Source organism: Falco peregrinus, chromosome 11 (genome assembly GCF_023634155.1).
Source record: "Falco peregrinus isolate bFalPer1 chromosome 11, bFalPer1.pri, whole genome shotgun sequence".
Classification (NCBI taxonomy): domain Eukaryota; kingdom Metazoa; phylum Chordata; class Aves; order Falconiformes; family Falconidae; genus Falco; species Falco peregrinus.
Window position 1 is genome coordinate 21,548,876 of NC_073731.1, and position 18,835 is coordinate 21,567,710.

The 18,835-nt window shown below is 42.4% G+C and overlaps 1 protein-coding gene across 1 annotated transcript in view; it reads right to left on the reverse strand.

Moving 5' to 3' along the window:
- Window positions 1–735: 735 nt before the first annotated feature.
- The window catches only part of KCNH1 (potassium voltage-gated channel subfamily H member 1), a 187,427-nt gene continuing 169,327 nt past the window's right edge, over window positions 736–18,835 (reverse strand). The window contains exon 11 of the mRNA XM_055816592.1: window positions 736–7,704. Within this exon, the coding sequence (XP_055672567.1) occupies window positions 6,856–7,704 (849 nt within the window). The 3' untranslated portion in view covers window positions 736–6,855. The remainder of the gene's footprint in view (window positions 7,705–18,835) is intronic.

The window sequence follows — 18,835 nt, forward strand, 5'->3', positions numbered from 1 at the left end:
GTCGATTTCTTTGCTGAGGTAGCCAACAAAATAATAATCATTGCTGCCAGTGTCGCTGGCAGGTGACACGCTACTAGGGGCATCATTCCTGTTGCTTTCGTCTTCACGTAAGTCCGTGGTAAGGTCACCTCCTTCTGCAGCCCATGACAGACAGCAGAAGCCTCTTTGATGTCTAGCACTCTGGTTTCCACAAGTTCCGTAATAGTTCTCAGATACCGCAGTAGTGAACACAGACGGACTACAGACACGGGTACCCTCAGGCTATCAAAGCATCATTTGAGACAGGTCGCAGCCAGACCTCTGGTGATCTCGTTCCTGCTCAGCAGACACCTGGCCCAGAGAAGACACTGGAGTCCACAGTGTGGGACACCGCCGGGGTGCCAGGATATTCCCTTCACAGAACACCCGAGTTCAGTTTACAGTGACCCTGGCAGTGTAAATCCCGATTGTACTGATACACAGCGACAGAAATCTGAGGAAACAACCTGAATTATTTACGACCAAAATAGCAATATCAAACTTCTCTACTGATAACACTCAAGATGACACAAACCAACAGCAACAAAATGGCTAGCCAGAAGTTCTACACAGTAACTTACCCCCCCCTTGCTGATCTTATCAGCACGTATTCAGCACATAGAAAAGCACACCAAAGCAACTGTAATGTATAAAATAGTTTATTACTATAATAAATAAAATTAAACTTTTTTTTTTACAAATATTATTTGTGCTTGTTTAAAAATGTTGAATAGGGCTATCGTTAATGTAGGTGGCTGCATTTGTAACTGAAACATTCCCAGACAGTGCATATAAATACATACATACACACACTGTCTATCTACTGGCAGCTGCTTTGCTGACCACAAAAATAGTATCTACTCGTTCTCTTTTTCTAGTCATGCTTCATTGAACAAAGTGACAAATGCAAAGAAAAAGAACCAAGAGTATGTGGTGGATTTCTGAAAGGATAAAAACAAGTGAAGTACATTGAAAAGCGCCAAAGCAACTGCATTAACTGCATATCAATAAAGTGTCCATGCAGTAGTGGCTAAATACTGAAACGCAGACAGGTCTCCAACAGATGTACAAATATTGATTGTATGTAGGTACAATAATATAACACATTCATTAGAAAACTTGGTATTTCTTTATATAGCAGTTCATCCTGATACAAGATTATTGAACTTCTTTCATCTACAGCTAAAATTATTCTTTTTCTATGTTAGTGGTCACAGATTCAGTGGGAAGAAGAAAAAACCCGTGAGCCTTTCAGAACAGTTAGTGGAAACCCCAAACTGTTTCGATAACCTTAGGCATTTAGATCCAGTTACAGAGATGTTCTGGGATTACACATCGAATATGTTTACACAACACTCAACAATCAGCTTGACGAATTACACTTGCAGGTAAATTCACATTAGCTTTGTCACACTGGAAAAAAAAAAAAATCTTCGAAACAAACACTTTTGTGAGATGACAGGTTAGCTCCCTGATACACAAAAGTGCTTAGATGATAGTTACGTCTCTCTGTTTTCTGAGGGGAGAGGGTTACTGGAGTAATTCATTACCCTAATAAGAAGGCATTAAGTGGAGAAAGAAATGTGATTACCAGCAAGTGATCTCCATTAGATTTAGAAAGCAAATCAAAGTGCTTCATCTTTAGGCAACACCGTAAATACTACAGAACATTAAGAAGGAAGGAGAATGGAATCACAGTTTGAATTATATCACTTATGAAAGGGTCTTAAGGCTAAATGTTGGGTATATCTTATTGCAAAAAGCTTTATTTTTATTTAATGGAATCAATGCTTGCCACAACAAGGAGGATACAGTATCCTACTGTGCCTCACCTCAAATTTCTGGAGCTTCCCCTGCACGGGACGCTCTCGAAAAGGTTTGTCTTAATAAATTGGAAGTGCAGCTGAAAAACACAGACTGTTATTGCCAATAGACTCACAGGAGACTACATGGAAATGAAAAATTCAGTAGAAGAAGATGCTTTTCACCACCTAACACCAGGACAAGAAAGCAGAGGTGCAGCAACCATGTGTTATGCTGCCCATGAGAAGAAGGATAGGCTCAGCATCTTTGAGACAGCCTCTGGCACCAGAAAAAAGAAATCCATTTATTCCACCATCCCTCTTGCAGGAGAAGCCACAAGAAGCACTACCAGGGTAGCCTAGCTTCAGAGATACTGTGAGCAACAAATACTAGTTTATTCCCACCGACTACGATACAGCATTCTTCCAATGTCACGTGTATTTCTGCTTCCTGGCTATCACAATGCTTGCCAGATCTTCTCTCAGTCACAATATTTGCCAGACTAACAGTATAAAGTTGAGGCCAACTAGAGAAACCAAAAATCATGGCCTTAAAAGTTCAACAGTTAACAGACATGATACTAGCTAGGACATTCTGTGGATGTCTACTGGGAAGATTTAAAGCTCCCTTCTTGAACCGGAATTGTTAAATGAGGGATGCGCTTTTACTTAACAGAAACGCAATCCATAGACTTATCTATACATAGATATTATATATATGTGTGTGTATGTACACGCATCTGCACAAGTGTAATCATACACCCTGTTTATATAGTAAAGACAAATGTATTAAATTCTTTCACAGACTGGTTAAGAGTGAAAATATATCACCAGATATTCACAGTAAATATCTTGTTCAGTTCATTAAAGGGAAGTACTGTAGAAACAGAACATCACCTTCAAAGCTGTTAAACAGGGTGTTCGCTGGGATTCAGGGCAACGCTGTGAAAGAGATTTAAAGCAAGAATGGTGGGTTTAGAAGTATACATGTAATACCAGACAGAAGTAAATGTATCTGAACACAGCAGGGGTGAGGGTTGGGTTTTGCTTTTTTAATCCTGTCCTGCATCTTGATATTCGTTCTAACATGAACTTTTTAAAAGTTCCCATTTTGCAAAACCATAACCCAGGCTCCTTCTTCTCAACCACCTTCTTTGGATTGAAACCTAATTCCATTGTATAGTAAAAATGGAACACACCATGTCTTTTAGATTAATGCAGGTTATTTAGCAGGTTGTTAAATGGCAGAGCACTATGCCAGAACACAGTTAAAACTGAGGCTTTTTGTTTTTTCTTATTTCTCATAGTATGTACAAGCATTTAGTTGTTAAGGGGCAGAGTCCTATGTTCAGAGATCATTCATTTCTAAGCTAGAAAACAATTTAAGTGAAAAGGCTTGGCCAACATGTAAGAGAGAAACAAAAGAAAAAGGAAAAGCTGACAAATAAAAGGAAGGAACAAGTCACAATTACAGTGGGTGCGTGTGCTGTCCAGCCGCAGGCAGCTAAGCATAAGGTTCAATAGAGAAAGACAGATTTGTAACACAGGTGCTTTCAACCACCCTCTAAAGGAGAAGCGCTGCATCAGCAGAGCCTGGGCGCTACAGCACAGGTCCCAATTAGTCCGAGGTTCAAAGGAGTGACTAGTCCCACAGTGGGCAAGGTTCTGCTCATTTTAACCACTTGGTAGCCCAGGAATCCAAAGACCAAAGCTCATCCTAGAGCATATAATTTTTTCAAATTCTCTTACAACATATACAGGCTACTGAGGGGTGACAACTAGTTGTAGTTCCTGCCAGTTCATAAAATCATAATAAAATGGGTCTGATCTCAGTTACAGCTGTGCAAATCTCAGTGACGTTGACCGCTGTCAGTGCTGACCTGGAGCAAACGCCCTGAAGGTGTCATTGGTAGGGAGCAGAGTTTCTCTGGAGTTTCAGGACCCATAACACCACCAAATTTGGCCATAATCTTCGAAGACATTAAATTTTAAGCATAATTCAGGAGTGTATTACTATCTCTGAAGGCTTTACAAATGGATTATAAATGGCTTTACAGGCCATTATAACAGCCTCAAAAAAGCCTTTAAAAACGACGTGCTGCACCCACCTGTTGCCACGCAGGGTGTGCAGGAGTGCAGCACTGTACCAAACACTGGGCTACGTGACCAGTACCCCCAGTGAATGGGGACTTGTCCTCCTTTATTCACAGCTGTGGCTAATTATGGGGCTTGTAGGGCTGACCCTGCCATGACTCCAGACCTGGGCAGTCTGCAACACCAGAATAACCTTTAACATATCCCTGAGGGTACATAAAAATACCACTGAGAAACATCAACTCAGTAGCAGCAGCAAAGGGCCAGGCAGCCTGCAACTTCACATTTAATTGTATGTCCGCACTGGAATTATGGAGATACTAGGCACATACTTTGGAGGTTATAAATATTTCCTCCCTCATCCACCTGGGATAAGCTAATGTCTACGTTTATCCAACTGCAGGCAAATGGGTGACGCTTTCACAAAGTGCTTGCTAAATTCAGCAAGACTTTCAGCTTTTCAAAAATTTTACAAAGAAAACCTAGTGTCAGGAACATAATGCTGATGAGGAATTTACCTGGATTAGGCGACTGTCTCCATGCCAACCTCCCAAAACTTGCTGGAACTTTTGGGCATCGATTATAAATCCTTGTATATCAGTACACCTGTGGTTTACGTAGGCATAATTTCATTATCCAATTAATGTGCTGACTGAGGAAGCTAGAAAGAAAAAAAATCCTTCAACAGTTTCTAACCGAAATCATTGTTATATGGATTTCTTAGGGCAATTATGCCATAGCTACTACAGGTAACTGTTGCCACTTATCCTCATTAAAGCACCAAACACACAGCGTGGCTTTGGTCAAAGAGAGCCTTCCTCAGTACTGTACGTCGGCAGTGCGTAAGTGTAAAAGACACCAGTTACCACTGGAAAAACCTAAATGTGGAACCAGGAATTAAGGAAATGGCATCTCAGTTTCAGAGCAAGTCACCGCTCTCTTGCCTTTTGTGGGAGAGAAAAGGTAACTTACAGATTTGATCCCAATAGCTGTTTCTCGGGAATATTTCAGTCCTTAGGCAAGAGCTCACCATCTGTGGGCACTTCCATATCAGTCCAGCATGTGAGAAAGCCCCTTGAAATCCAATCCTAAACCAGCTGCCTCTAGACCTGGAAGTGGTGGTGCTGCGCTCGGAATAATCAGCATCTTTGAGAGCAAGGGCAGATACCGCAGGAACAGATACAAATAAATACACTGACTTCAAGACCTGAGCTTTGCACTGCACGGCCCCACCACTGTGCCAGTTCATCAGTGGGCTCACACTTCCCCAGGGATGCCCGACACAGTTCCGCATGGCACCGTGCAATCATCAGGCCAGCAGAAATCGTTTCAAATGGGTTGTTTTCCTTGTCTCTTCCTTACTTAATGTGAACAAAAATCTTCCCCCCAAAAATCATGTGATTTTTGTAAATGAATTAGTACCGTGGAAAAAGAGTGGGACTTAACTACTTCCACACTGTTATAGACCTATCGCCATTAAAGAAATGAAAACCAAAAAGTGTTGCACCATGTGGCTGAGCTCTAACCTAATGTTAAATAGTGAACATACCGGATCAGTGGAGAGAATATACTGTGAATATACACCTGCATCCCAAGGTGATAACCCAAGCCATGACACCAGCTATGCTACCCTATCTAACAAATAATGAAGAGTAGTTTTGGTAAAGTGCTTCAATCTTCCTCCAAAAAAAGTTATGAAAATATAAGTTTTGGAAACATCTCCTTCTTTAAGAAGCAGTTCTTTTTGTTTCCTTGCTACAATAGCACTTGTATACAGTAAGCACTGTATTTCTACCTCTACTAGCCATTTGCTTACCAGCTAGATTAGATCAGGAGCAATACATCTGGATGTAGAGGAAAATGCCACAATCTATAATCTTTCAAAGTTCTGTGAAAGCCTTTGGCTACAATGAACATTATCAAAACAGAAACTTCTGAATAAGAATTTAACAAGAATTAAAAGAGCAGATTTGTAGCAAAACCAGGACATAAATGCCACAGTATATTTTCATGGGAAGGCAAATCTGCAGGACCTGTTATTGATGTTCACAGTATGTTGTGCAGTGGGCTATGCTGCACACCCAGCCCTCTGTCCTCCAGTGGCTGGAGTTGAAAACAAAAGTAATAAATATTCAAAGACATCTGAGAGAGGACTTAAGTTTTTTAAATTCAGCATCCTTGACTCAGTGAATGAGAACGGGGAATATCCTGTTTATTAATAAACCTGAAATACCGTGGCTATTGTTGAGGATGGTGTTAAACACAATTGATTTAGCAATATGCCAGTTGGCAGTTGCAAAGTACAACCTTTTTCATCTTTTTAGCCCTTTCTTTGACTACCCAAAAAAACCTCCAGTACCAAGTAGCACACATTCTACTGAAATTAAATACATCTCCTACCGCTTTTTGCATTATTACAGACATATGAAAATATACTGTGACATTTAACATGCTGTACAGGTGACTGAGACAGTGACAGCAGCAGCTTAAAAAAAAAAAAAACCAACCCACCAAACGCTGAAAACACAAGCACCCTGACAAGTGCTTATTCATATAGCAAAACGCAAGCTAACGACGTAAGGCATGCTCCAAAAACCTCCAAGGTCACCTGGGGCTCACGGGGATGGCTGCTGCTGTCAGAATTCTTATTCTAACATCACAAGGGAGAGGGGAAGTGGGGGAGGAGGGGAGGGGGAGAATGGGCAGCAATGGGGGAAAGAAAAACTTTAGAAACTGTACCCTTGCTGTCAAAAAGGCTTCACTCAGCTGCCATCTTGACATGAGGTTGCAATTCCTGTTACCGTACCTTTTTAGACACAGGGAACATGCTTAGTGAACTGGTCCCTCACTCGTTTTCAAGAAAGATTAAATTTAAAATGCTGGGGGTGGGGGGTGTTTCTTTGTTTGTCAGTTTGTTTGTTTGTTTTTAAAAATAAACACCTCAGCTAGCTCCAAACATATCTTTTTCTGATTCTGGAGACTGGGGCCTTGATATTTCAAACAATTCCTGTGGTGACTGGGAACTTCTTCTTGAGGTTAATATCCTAAGTATCTCAGCGAGCTGTTTTTCTATATTGGTCATTTTTGTGTTTAAAGCCTTGATGTCCTCTTTCAACTCGTGTTTCACTTCTAGCATGGTGGCCTGAAGAGTCTGTTCTGGGATGGGATAAAAGGAATGCTTGACCTCGGTGAGGACCGGGCTGCGGTCCTGCGGGCTTCTTGTCTCCCCAACGTTATCCAAGCGCAAGTCACTTTTTGTAATGCCGCTATCACAAGAGTCTGTCTTCTTCAGAGTAGCTTCTCCCGAAGCTTTAGTTCTCTCTGGTAAAGTCTCCATGGACTCTGCTTTAGAGACCTTGTTCCAGTCTTCACCTTTCCCACAGGCGTCTTTGAATTTGGCCCAGCCTTTGCGTCGAGGGTAGTCCCCCGACACTTTGCATCCAGCATACTCCGATGTCGGGGCCTGCAGCTTTGCCTGGTCAGAGGCCCCTGACGTTGAAGCAGACTGGTACGAGACAGGGGTTGCCGGACTCTCCCGTACTGTCACAATGCTGGCTTTGACCACCGCGCGGGTGGAGGAGTGCTCCCCCAAAACGTTGCCCTTCTCCACATCCAGGTCATCGGGATCTCTGCCCCTCTCTGCCGCCAGCCGCGCCTCCTTCTGCTGCCTGAACCTCTGGAACAGCCGGCGGACTGGGTGGTCCGGGGGTAAGATCAGAGGGGCTTCGTTTTTCCTCTTCATTCTCTCCTCTTCTTCACGTTTGACGTCGCTGATTTTTCGGAACACAATCTACAGGGAGAAAGAGATGTCACTGTGATTAACTGTGCATTTGTTAAGGGTAAAAAGTTGCAGAGAAAGAATTATTTGAACAAATTTATTTTAACTGACAAACACACAACCTGTGCACATTTATAGCAACCCTTTCAAGTGTCTTGTGTGGAACGTGGCTTATTTCATTATTTAAGAGCATATACCATCTGTCTTAAAAACACCAGAAAGAAAGGGAAAAAAAAGAAAAGGATTTCTCCAGTTCTGAGAGGTCAGCAAGGCAGCGTCATTGTAAATATAATGATCCCAGGAAGTTACTTGTTCTACTTTGTGGTAAAAGTGACTTCTTATATTTGTTTTCCTGGCTCTGTAGTTTAGCACCAAATCTCTAATACTACAAAGAGCCATTGCCTGTGTCTTACATCAGTCTCATCCCAGAGCTCACTCGCTACATGCCGTGCAAGAGGTCTGGTATTATTTCAGTGCAGCTCAGCCACTAATGGGTACAGCAGAGACTACCCTGGACTCACCAACAGCAGTTTGCAAAGTGCTTTTTGCCCTCCCTTCCTTCCCACACCTTCTTCTAGAAGTAACCTGCACTTTAGGGATGAGGCAAAGCTCCAGTCAGTCCCACAGTCAAGGGTACAAGGACAGTAGGGAATGGGCTCTGTGAGACATGGGGAAGCTGTTCATGGCTTCTGTACTACAGAAGCTGGAAGAGCTTCATGTCTTGATTTACTTCTATAGGAAAGGGGACATTTTTGCACAAAGAAACATCAATTTTCCATCTAGCCTCCGAATTATATCCTCCTGAGCCTGTAGGCTAAGCAATCTCTGTGGGAGCAGCCCAAGGGTCTCATGGTATTGATGAAAGCTTCCCAGTGCCCACACACAACCCTGAAGTGCAGCCAGGCAAGGTTTCTTCCCTAGACTTGACAGCCACACATTCTCTTCAAAAAGTCCATCTGTTTTACACTGGTATTGGTATTTTCCAAGCAAAAAAGACCCTCCAGTGTGGTATAAAAGAAGAACTAGCAATTAGTCTGGTTTGAAAATGGGAGGTCCCCTAAACTGAAGAATAAAAGATGTAGCCCCCAGCTTCTACTCAACACTGATGCCTAATCTCTTTAGCTGCTTTTGGGAAAATCCACTCAAAGTCCTTACACTCCACTGCAGAAATAACTTTCAGATTCAAATCATTATTAGGAAATGTGTAAATAAACCCATCCCTCTGTTGCAGACAGATTTAAATTAAACTAAACATAATAACACTGCTTCACTGGCACACACAAAATGCATGTTTCTCCAGACTCCAGTGCTTCTTGACAGTTTTGTCATTGTGAAGCAGGGGAAAAAACATCTTAACGCTGTATGTTTGGAAGGAAGAAGTTGTCAGACTTGGCAGCGTTTCCCAAATACAAAAGAATAAAATTAGCAGGAAGGATATTTTATTTCCAAGCCGCAATTAGGAAACTAAATGTGAGATAAGAATAAGAAAACAGGGTACTTGACAGTATTTTTTTGTCTCCCCAGGAAACCCAGTCTGCAGCGAGCTCAGTAGAAAGCTGACAAAGCAGTGTAATCCTTAGATGTGGAAGAAAATCAGTTACTTGCTGGGAAGGGAGAATCAATACAATGCTCCAGGCTAACAGCTTCCCGCACACGGGCAGCCCCTGCTTCAGCTGAAGGAAGGGTGTCAGCCCGGCGTTAGGGCAGCTGCCCTGCGCGCTCTGCTGAAGCCCAGCGATGCCACGCCGGGTCTCAGGGGCTCACTCCAGCAGTGGGCTGAGGCTGGCTCTGGTGGCACAAAGCCCCCGCAAACCAAGCCAGGTCAATTTGTCTCTGCAAAATTCTGTGTCTCCAAGCCCTCCCTTCTCCTGGCATTTGTATCCACGTCCCGCACGGCGCTGTGCCAGATAGCCGTGCAGTCAACGGGCTGACGTCACTTTGTACATGAGCATGTCGTTGTACATGAGCAGTCTCAGGCTGACCTATGGATCTGGACCGCGTGTTTTCCTTAAAAGCTCAGAAGGAGCATATGACTGGGTAGTGCAATGGTCACCCATCAGGGAAAACACTTGGGTGCTTGAAAGGGCTAGAGGCCAGGCTGCTTCACAGAGTCCTTGTCTGTGCCAGCCCCTGCTCCACACAGCCCACTCGGCACCTTGTCTGCTAAGCACTGGAGTACCTGTCACTATTTAATGACTGGCTTTTGTAACATAAGTGGGTAAGATATTTGACAGAAGCTGCCCTGCTACAGCACCATACACAGATGAGAGGGCAATGGAGCAAATCTCAAGCAAAACCTTATTAACACCTAGCCCTACCCATACTTATACTAGCCACTGCATCTCACGCAGCTGGTAGCATGGTCTCCATGCTGGAGTACCTAAAAGCAAATTTACTAGCAAATACAAAAAGGTGAACGCTGAGAGACAAGTTGTTGGAAGTGCTTATCTCCCCACAGCCCCTGCTGCCTTCCGTCACACTGCCTAGATGAGCCCTGCTGATGCCGAGCATGCTGGGCTGTGGAGGAGCTTTCTCGCTGTGTGATGGTCAGCCTCAGGGCCCTGAACATACCCTCCCTCCTTTGCCTTCAGGAGGTCAGACTGCAACAGGACAGGAACGTGTGCGGAGGGAGCAATTACATAAATACTGCCTTTGCCATGGGTAGCTGCTACCATGCTAATGAGACCCATAACTCCCATTTTCCACATGAGGCCTTACACCAGCTACAAGGCAAGTACGCCACAGCAACAATCAGCTGCCTGAGTGCAGAAATGCAATCCTCAGGTCTCCCATCCTGCTTGACATCTTTTATACGTATAGATTTATGTGACAGCTGCACCCATGCGGGGCAAATCAAACCTACGCGCATTTGCCAGGGGACACAGCCTCCAACTCTTGGCCTGGCTTCTTTTAACTAACTCCTAAGGCACTGGATAAATGCCTGTCTGAGAGCAACTTGTCTTTGGGAAGCCCAGGCGAAGCTGTCACCGGTCTCCTTTTTTGCAAGCTCCCCAGTGCCACGTTTTCTCAAGACAGCTCCATATTTATGTATTAAGCAAAAGTGTTACAACTATGCGAAGCTCAGCAGTAATTGAAAAGACTTTACATAACAGCATTTTGGATTTGTTTCCCTGTCTTTTTTAAGATTAAATGCAAGTCCTTGTAAAAAGCACAAATAACTGTTTTAAATGGACTGTTTTCTTACAATTGTTGAGGAAAAAGCAAATTTTAAGTGGTTAAACAGCTTGAGTAGCATCCAAGGAAAATGTGGTTGTTATGCTAATGTATGTACACCTGCTGCCACAAGCAGTAAAAGTACAAAGGAAAAGAAAACAGGTTCTACAAAGGAAGAGAAGTTTGGACCTACACAGCAATTTTCACGTGGAATTTGATAGGGCTACAAATAAGGATCTTAATCAAAGTTAAACCCAAAAATATTAATGGCAAGGATACTTTTTAGAGCAGTTCCTCTCTACCTCTCCAAGCATTCATTTTTGTCTGGGAAGGGATGCTGCTTTGTACCCTTCAAAGTCTCCTAGCCCACGTGTTATATGCCATGCAAACACAGGGAGCCTCTACTTTGCAAGCTATGTAGTTCTCCATAATGTTGTCCCCTTCAAGAGCTCAGCACGCAGCAAAAATCTAATGGGAGCATTTTAACAGCATGTGAAGACCAAAATATGGACAAAGAACCTGAACTGAGATGAAATAACACAACATTTAAACACAAGGCCCAAAAGTGCATTCTTTAAACATCTAATCTCAAGTCTCATTTCATAATTCCATTTTTATTAAAAAGGTGCTGAATCTTGTAGCTCCACAGGAAAGCCTCCCAAGCTGCCAGAAATGTCAGTACTGTGGGGGCATCAGCCTAGATTAGCCAAAACTTTGAAAAATAGCTCTGTTAGGCACCAATTACTGCAATCGTATGAACATTTAGCTGAGGCATGCAGTTATGATGACTCAGTAACAATTTTAGTTTTGGTCAACACATTGAGAGAAGCGGAGAAATGCTCTGACACATCCCAGTGCCCTCCTGCACCCGTATGTCCCACTGACCTATGACAGCACACAGCCTGTGGCCACGTTCCTGCCTGTGCATGAGCCACATCCAAGGAAGAAAGATGGGTAACACCCAGCACATTTCCCTTTCCTCAGTGTTAACTAGCTGTGAAGTCTTTAGTAAGTTTTGGGGAAAGACTCTACCTCTTTTTAACCTTCAAAGAATTTTCAAGCCATATTTGTAGAATCCATATTTTTAGAGACTGAGGTCAAGATTTCTCCCCAAGGTATTAAAAATGAGGTGGACATAAATGAATACTTGAAATACCTTACTTGGTTGTCAAACGTGGAGTGCCCAGCAACTGTTACTTGGATTTTCCTGTGCTCAGCACTGAAACCCGAGCATCATTTAAGTAATGCAACATGGGCATTTTTCATGAATAAAACTTCCATAATTTCTTTACTATAAGACCAGAAGAACAGATGGCAACATGACCTTCAGTAAAAGGCAGGCCATAGGATTGCTCTGAAGGGGCATTCCCTAAAGGGAACCTTGTTACAACTAGATTGCATCTTTTAGAAAAAAATCCAGTTTGACAGCAATAAAGAATCCATCATCACATCTTGATAAAAAGATTCCTGCAACTTTTGCTTCAAGACTGAGTTTGCTTGACAACAGTGACATTTCTGTTCCTTGCTCCTTCAGACACTTAAAAATTAACTTTTAAAAACTGATTCTAGAGTCTTATGTTTAAAAACTTCTGCAGAAGTATTACATCTAGTCAGCTACTACTGTGAAGGATTTAAACAACAGTTTTTCTGATATGAAACAGGCAAAGTTCACATCTTTACAATTTTCAATTTAACTCTAAGCTTTCCCATTTTAAATCTTTGCAGATGTTTGAATTATTACCTACCTCCCAGCATCTTTAATAGGCAATGCTCAGTGCTTAAATTCTCAACTCTTGCCCAGAGCTAGAATATGTAGTTGATTTAGCTAAATGCAAGATTCCTTTTAAAATGTCAAGTAAAACAACTAATCCTACAATGAGTCTTCCAGCTGTTACCCTCCGCTGGCTCACTGCTACCCACTGCTCTTACCATCTCATACTTGCTGATGTTTCTCTAGGACTATCTAGCATAGCTCCACATTGTTTTTCCTAAGCAGTAATAAGAGGGCGATCACCACAGGGGTACTCCATTTGTTTCATGAAGACATTTCAGAGAACCTACGCCCATTGGCCATTAAAACTGGACTGCCTTGCAACAAGATAAAAGGCTGACATGCTCAACAACAGCACTATCTCATCTGGTCAGATGCAAATATAGATGCAGTTATTTAAGTGCCTGTTTCCTTTACACAAAGATAGGGGTCGGGGCACGAAGAATATGACAGCAGTGTCTAACATCAGACATGACACGAACAGGGGTAGGCAGGGATTGATTATACAGTGTCTTATTCAATGTGAAAACTACAGCATCAAATGACAGCAGCAGGAGTCGCATACAAACCAAAGACATGTTCATGGTTCTTCACCTGAGTGCATCAGACATGTGAAAAATGTTAATAAAGGATGTTCTGAGTGTCACAAATCTGCACAGATTCAACAGACCAGGCAAATGTTCAGGGGAGAAAGCCGCTGAGGATGGCCAGACAGACAAAACTGGTATCCTGCTCAGAAGTTACAACACAGTTGGAAGCTGCAAATGGATTTGTAGTAACTGCCACCTAGGGAAGTTTTGTTTTTATTGCCTTCTTAGGCATCCCTAGGCAGCCCTAAATAATCACATAGGCCTGGAACTCCCTACTGAGGAATCACATAGGCTCACTTACTACTGAGGAAACATTCCCAATGCGGATGATAGAAGAAGTGCCAGAGGGAAAAACATCAGAAGACAACATAATAAAGGCTTGAAAATCTGAGCCTTAAAGATCCAAGCAGGTTGTTCACCTATTTCAGACAACGGTTTGCTCTCGTTATGCCCTTCACTTGCATACAGGGAGAGACAGGACCAACGAGCCATGAGTGTGTAGCGCTACACAGATGTGACATTGCTTTGGAACTTGCCCAGGTTTGAATAAACAGCTAAAAATGGCATGTTGTTTTGGTGCACAGGGGCAATTAAGAAGTCCACTGTCTCTAGTTAACTCTTGTAACGAACAGCCCACTGAGGTGGTTTCACGTCTCTGAACTGTTGGTCGTCCATGAACCACACTAGAACGATGCTGCCTGCCGAACTGTAGCAAATCATGTTCTTTAACACTCCACACACTTCCAGGAAGGTAACCCAACAGAAATGCGAGGCAGAAGTAACTTACTAGCAAACGTATTTTGGTCTTGTTGTCTGATTGTAAATGCAACTACTGTGCCAACACTGCATGAGGCAGTCTTAAAAATTAAGGGATGCTTCATTTAAAACACATTATGAATATATTGAAAACCTTATCCCGTCAAATGCTATTAAAGACCGGACTGCATCTGAAGTCGAAAGGATCTTTTGGTCTTATGCAAAAACACCCAAATTACTTTTCAACTTTGATTTCTAAGAACTGATCCAAGACTCAGAGGAATAGATAGAAATATGGATTTCACCATGTTTTGAATCAGACTGTCATCATGGAGTTACAATTTTGAGGCTCCTAGCCACAAAGCTGCTGCTATTATTAGCTCTGCAAGCTTCCCTGCTTTCCACCTCTATGGCATGCACAAATACTGCAAGATTTGGCAGGTCATCCTCAGCATTAGCAGCAAGTAGCATGGCAGCATTTTTCTCTGGTGCTTAATAATTCTCTTTCACAGATACAGAAAAATTCACAGTCTGGATGCGCCAGATACCATAAACAATTAAAAGCTTAAAATTACTTCATACAGTGCTCACAGAAAATGGACTTAAGTGTGAGGAAAACAATCACAACAAGGCATTTATTATTACGCAGTCCATCTAGGATCTGCCAAGAACTGATGAAAATATCTTCAGGCTGATGTTAGTCCGACGAAAATTGGATCCATCTTTCTTTCTTTTTTTTTAAAGAAGAAAGAAAGAGAGAGAAAAAAAGGAAAGACACAGAAGGCTTCATAATAAAAATGCTTTTGACACTTGATATTAAAGAAACCAAAGCTGCATGTGATCAGCATTGACTGATGATGATGAAGAATCCCTATAGCAGCATATTAGCAGGTGTCAGGGAAAACGGTGGAGAAATGCGACTGTCTTTTGCAGTTACATGGGATGGCTTGACAGAAAGGAGGGAATTACTTGTCCTAGCTTCTCACAAAATATAGGATCGACAGTGCAGGCTCATGAAGCTTCCCACCAAAATCTACAATGGGTTTCACTTCCAATTATCTATTACCATAGACAATTCCTGGGTTAAATGCTAGTCTCAGTTGCACCTCGGATGCACAGGTATAGATGTGAGAGAAGGTATATAAGTACACAGGTCATATTTATGACAGGTGAGGGTACAGATCCCATTACGCAGTTCAAGTTTCAAGGCACAATCCTCAAAGTCCACATACCTGTTAAAAGGCTGATGCAAATGCCCCAGTTTGTAGTCACATGCTGTTTGGCTTTGACTGCGGGTTTTACCAAATGATCTATTCATGGGACTTATAGCCACACAAAAAAGCACAAGTCTGCAATAATGTTGCAGATGTCATTAAGTTTTCTCTAGATTTATGGGATGCAACAGCAGAATTTGGTTTCTGCTTCTGAAGAGGAACAGGTTTCTCTCCAGTTAATGCTACATTCCTCCAGGGCACTCACAAACATTTCTGATTTTGATTAACAATCTGAAAATTCAAAGCAAACTAAGATTTGGAAGGTCCTGGCACTGGGGCTCTAAAGGGAGTGCTGGTATCAGCAAACCTCAGGCATGCCTGAACACACACAGCCCAAGAGCCAACACGTAGATCAGCACAGCCCTTTTGCATCTCCAAGAAGTCTTTGTCCTGTGGGGACTCAAAACCCTGCCCTTCAGATACAGCAGTATCTGCTTACTTCCCAAAAATCAGACTTTGTGCAACTATTGCATCATTAATATACAAGTGTTTGGAAGAAATACAAATTCATTCTCCCCCTCTACTCCTCTCTGGTGAGACCCCACCTGCAGTACTGCGTTCAGCTGTGGGGTGCCCAACATAAGGATGTGGACCTGCTGAAGTGAGTCCACAGGAGGGCCACAAAGGTGATGAGAGGGCTGGAGCACCTCTGCTATGGAGTCTGGCTGAGACAGTTGGGGTGGTTCAGCCTGGAGAAGAAAAGGCTCTGAGGAGACCTTATAGCAGCCTTCCAGTGCCTAAAGGGGACTATAAGAAAGCTGGAGAGGGACTTTCTATAGGCATGTAGTGATAGGACAAGGGGGAATGGAATTAAACTGGAAAAAGGTAGATTTAGATTAGATATAAGGAAGAAATTCTTCACTGTGAGGGTGGTGAGGCACTGGAGCTGGCTGCCCAGAGAAGCTGTGGATGCCCCATCCCTGGAAGTGTTCAGGGCCAGGTTGGACGGGGCTTTGAGCAACCTGGTCTAGTGGAAGGTGTCCCTGCCCATGGCAGGGGGGTTGGAACTAAATGGTCTTTAAGGTCCCTTCCTACCCAAACCATTCTATGATTCTCTGATGCATAATTTAATGAGCATCCACACTATCCAGATGAATCGAGGTAACAAGGTTTTTAGTCTATACAGAACAACATCTGAGCTAACTGTTACTGTCATGAGGACTATTGGCTTTAATGGTGCTGAAGCTCTTTGTGACAACGTATTTTGTTGCCTGATTACAAATTCTAGAAACAGACTTGAATATTAGTATTTAATTATGTCACTATTATTTATTTAGAAGTCCTGCACAACTCAAGACTACTTCTCTGTCAAACTCCTCATTCTAATTCATGTTTACAGGCTATGCTAGTGTTGACAGAAAAGGGAAAAGGTTTTAGAAAAATACTACTGAAAATAAGATAGAATAGTATGTCCAGAGCAATTAGTGGAAATAATAGACAAAACCTCCCTGATCCACAGCAGGCTCACTCACAAGTTTCAAGGCATCAAGAGATGTCTCTTTCCCAAAATAGGCTATAAAACATTGTCATTAGTAAACTTAGACAACCACAGAACTAAAAGAAAAAAACACATCATCCACACTGATCAATAATTTGGATATACATTCTCAGTTACAGCACATTACAGGTCATTTAGCAACCTCCTTCACTAACTTATAAAAAGAATAAAACAGTAGAATGAAAAGCCACTGAAATATATATTGCTAAAGATGTGCTAGTACTTCATTATTTCTGAGACGAAAAGTAGCTGTTACAAGCAAATACCTAATTGTGTAGGCAAGGGCTCTGGGGGAATTATGCCAGATCTGAGTGGGGGAATGTTATACCACCTGAGCACTATGTCCGTCCAAATGGGAAATACTCTGCAGGAACTTCTTGTTTGTAGCAAATGAGGAAAAAACTAATGTTTATGCATCCTGCCTGCCCAGTGTCAGCAGTTCCTTGCAGCAACACCTATAAAATACTGTTTCCATGTTTGGTTGGGGGGGGGGGGGGGGTATGCCTTTTTTTGTTGTTGTTGTTTTTGTTTTCTCTTTGTTTTTAGCACATAGGGTGCTTTGGTATCTGTGTACACACATCAGGCACACAAACAGCTCATGTAGACTCATCTTTTGCTCCAGATCAACATACTACCTTCATTCTTGGGCAGACAATGTTGCCTCGAAAACTGCTTTAAGGAGAGCCTAAGGCACAGCAGGAACTTACCTCTCTGTCACCTAAATTACAAAATGTCTTATAATCTGTACAATGTGTCTTCTCAAGAGTCAGAGTCTGTTTCCCCAGGCTCCCTGTGGCTCGCTGCCATTTAGAAAGAGTTACATGAAAGAAAATCGGGGAATTCATGTGAGTCAAGGATTTCAGATCTTTTCTCTCCCCTCTAACTCAGAGAGACCATTTCATTTGAGATCTGTAATGGATGCAGAGGTTGTAGAGCTGAGGAAAGCAATGATGTGTTGAGATAATAGTTAAGTTGTACAGTTTTCAGTGATTACATTTTAGACACTAGCTTGCCATTAAGATAATTTCCTCTGAGCCAGTGTCTGTCTTTCATGCACTTTTTTCCCCTGCTTTCATTCACCTGCTTCCTGTCATTAGACTTTCAGTGATTGACAAGTATTTTACTTTCCAAAAGGGTATCTAAAGTATTGCCAAATGCATCCAAATCAATCAGGGACCATCAGTCCCAAGAGCTTATAAGTCATTCAGTTCCCTTTGAAAGCCCACTCACAAACCCATCCACACAAACACAATGCTCAGTGTCCCTGATATACAAGGCTTGTGCAGCTCTTGAAATTATAAACTGAGAATTACATTAAGCTCAGCTGAAAGTTCCTTGCATAAATTGCCTGAGATAGCACGAACCCTTCTTTATGTGTGAGTTAACAGGCTTAAAGTTCAGCTGTAACTGAACAAAACACAAACTAACCTACAGCTCTGTGTAAAAAGAGAATAAATATTCTACCAGACTAGGTAGCCCAGTATGGCTGCACAGCCATGACCACCCAAACGCTCAGTGCCACCCAACCAGTTTGTCCTTTCCCTGTTCTAAAGCACTGCTTGGATAACATTATGTGGGAAGGAAACAAACTGTTAATAACTGAATGAGAATCAGCAATAAAAAGTACATTGCTCACCATTTCCCAAAGCACCTGTCAAATCTCTTCAGCCCTAACTAACAGCCAGGAGCTTAAAACCTTGAAGGGGAAAAAACCAGCGGACTGTAGTGAGTTGTCTTGGATCTCCCCTAAGCTAGCAGTTCCTAGGAATAGTCTCTGCCAGTTTGCAACAGTCCAGTTGCAGCTGGTGATAAGTGACGGCTCTGTCTTCCTTGTCAAGTGTCAAAACTGCTAGCCGTCTTCTGTCTGGTAAAGGCACAGGTGAGCTAATTAAAATAGCCAAGAACTGACAGATCCCTCCATACAGCTTCACTGAGAACCCTTTAGAGTTGTACTTCTTGATTTTGTTCCAGGTATTTTTATTCTGTAAAAGCAGGCACTTAGGTCCTGTGGCAAACACAATTCAAATACTGACAGAGGTAGATGCTTTCTGTCTTAGCAGTGTATCTCATTCACACATCT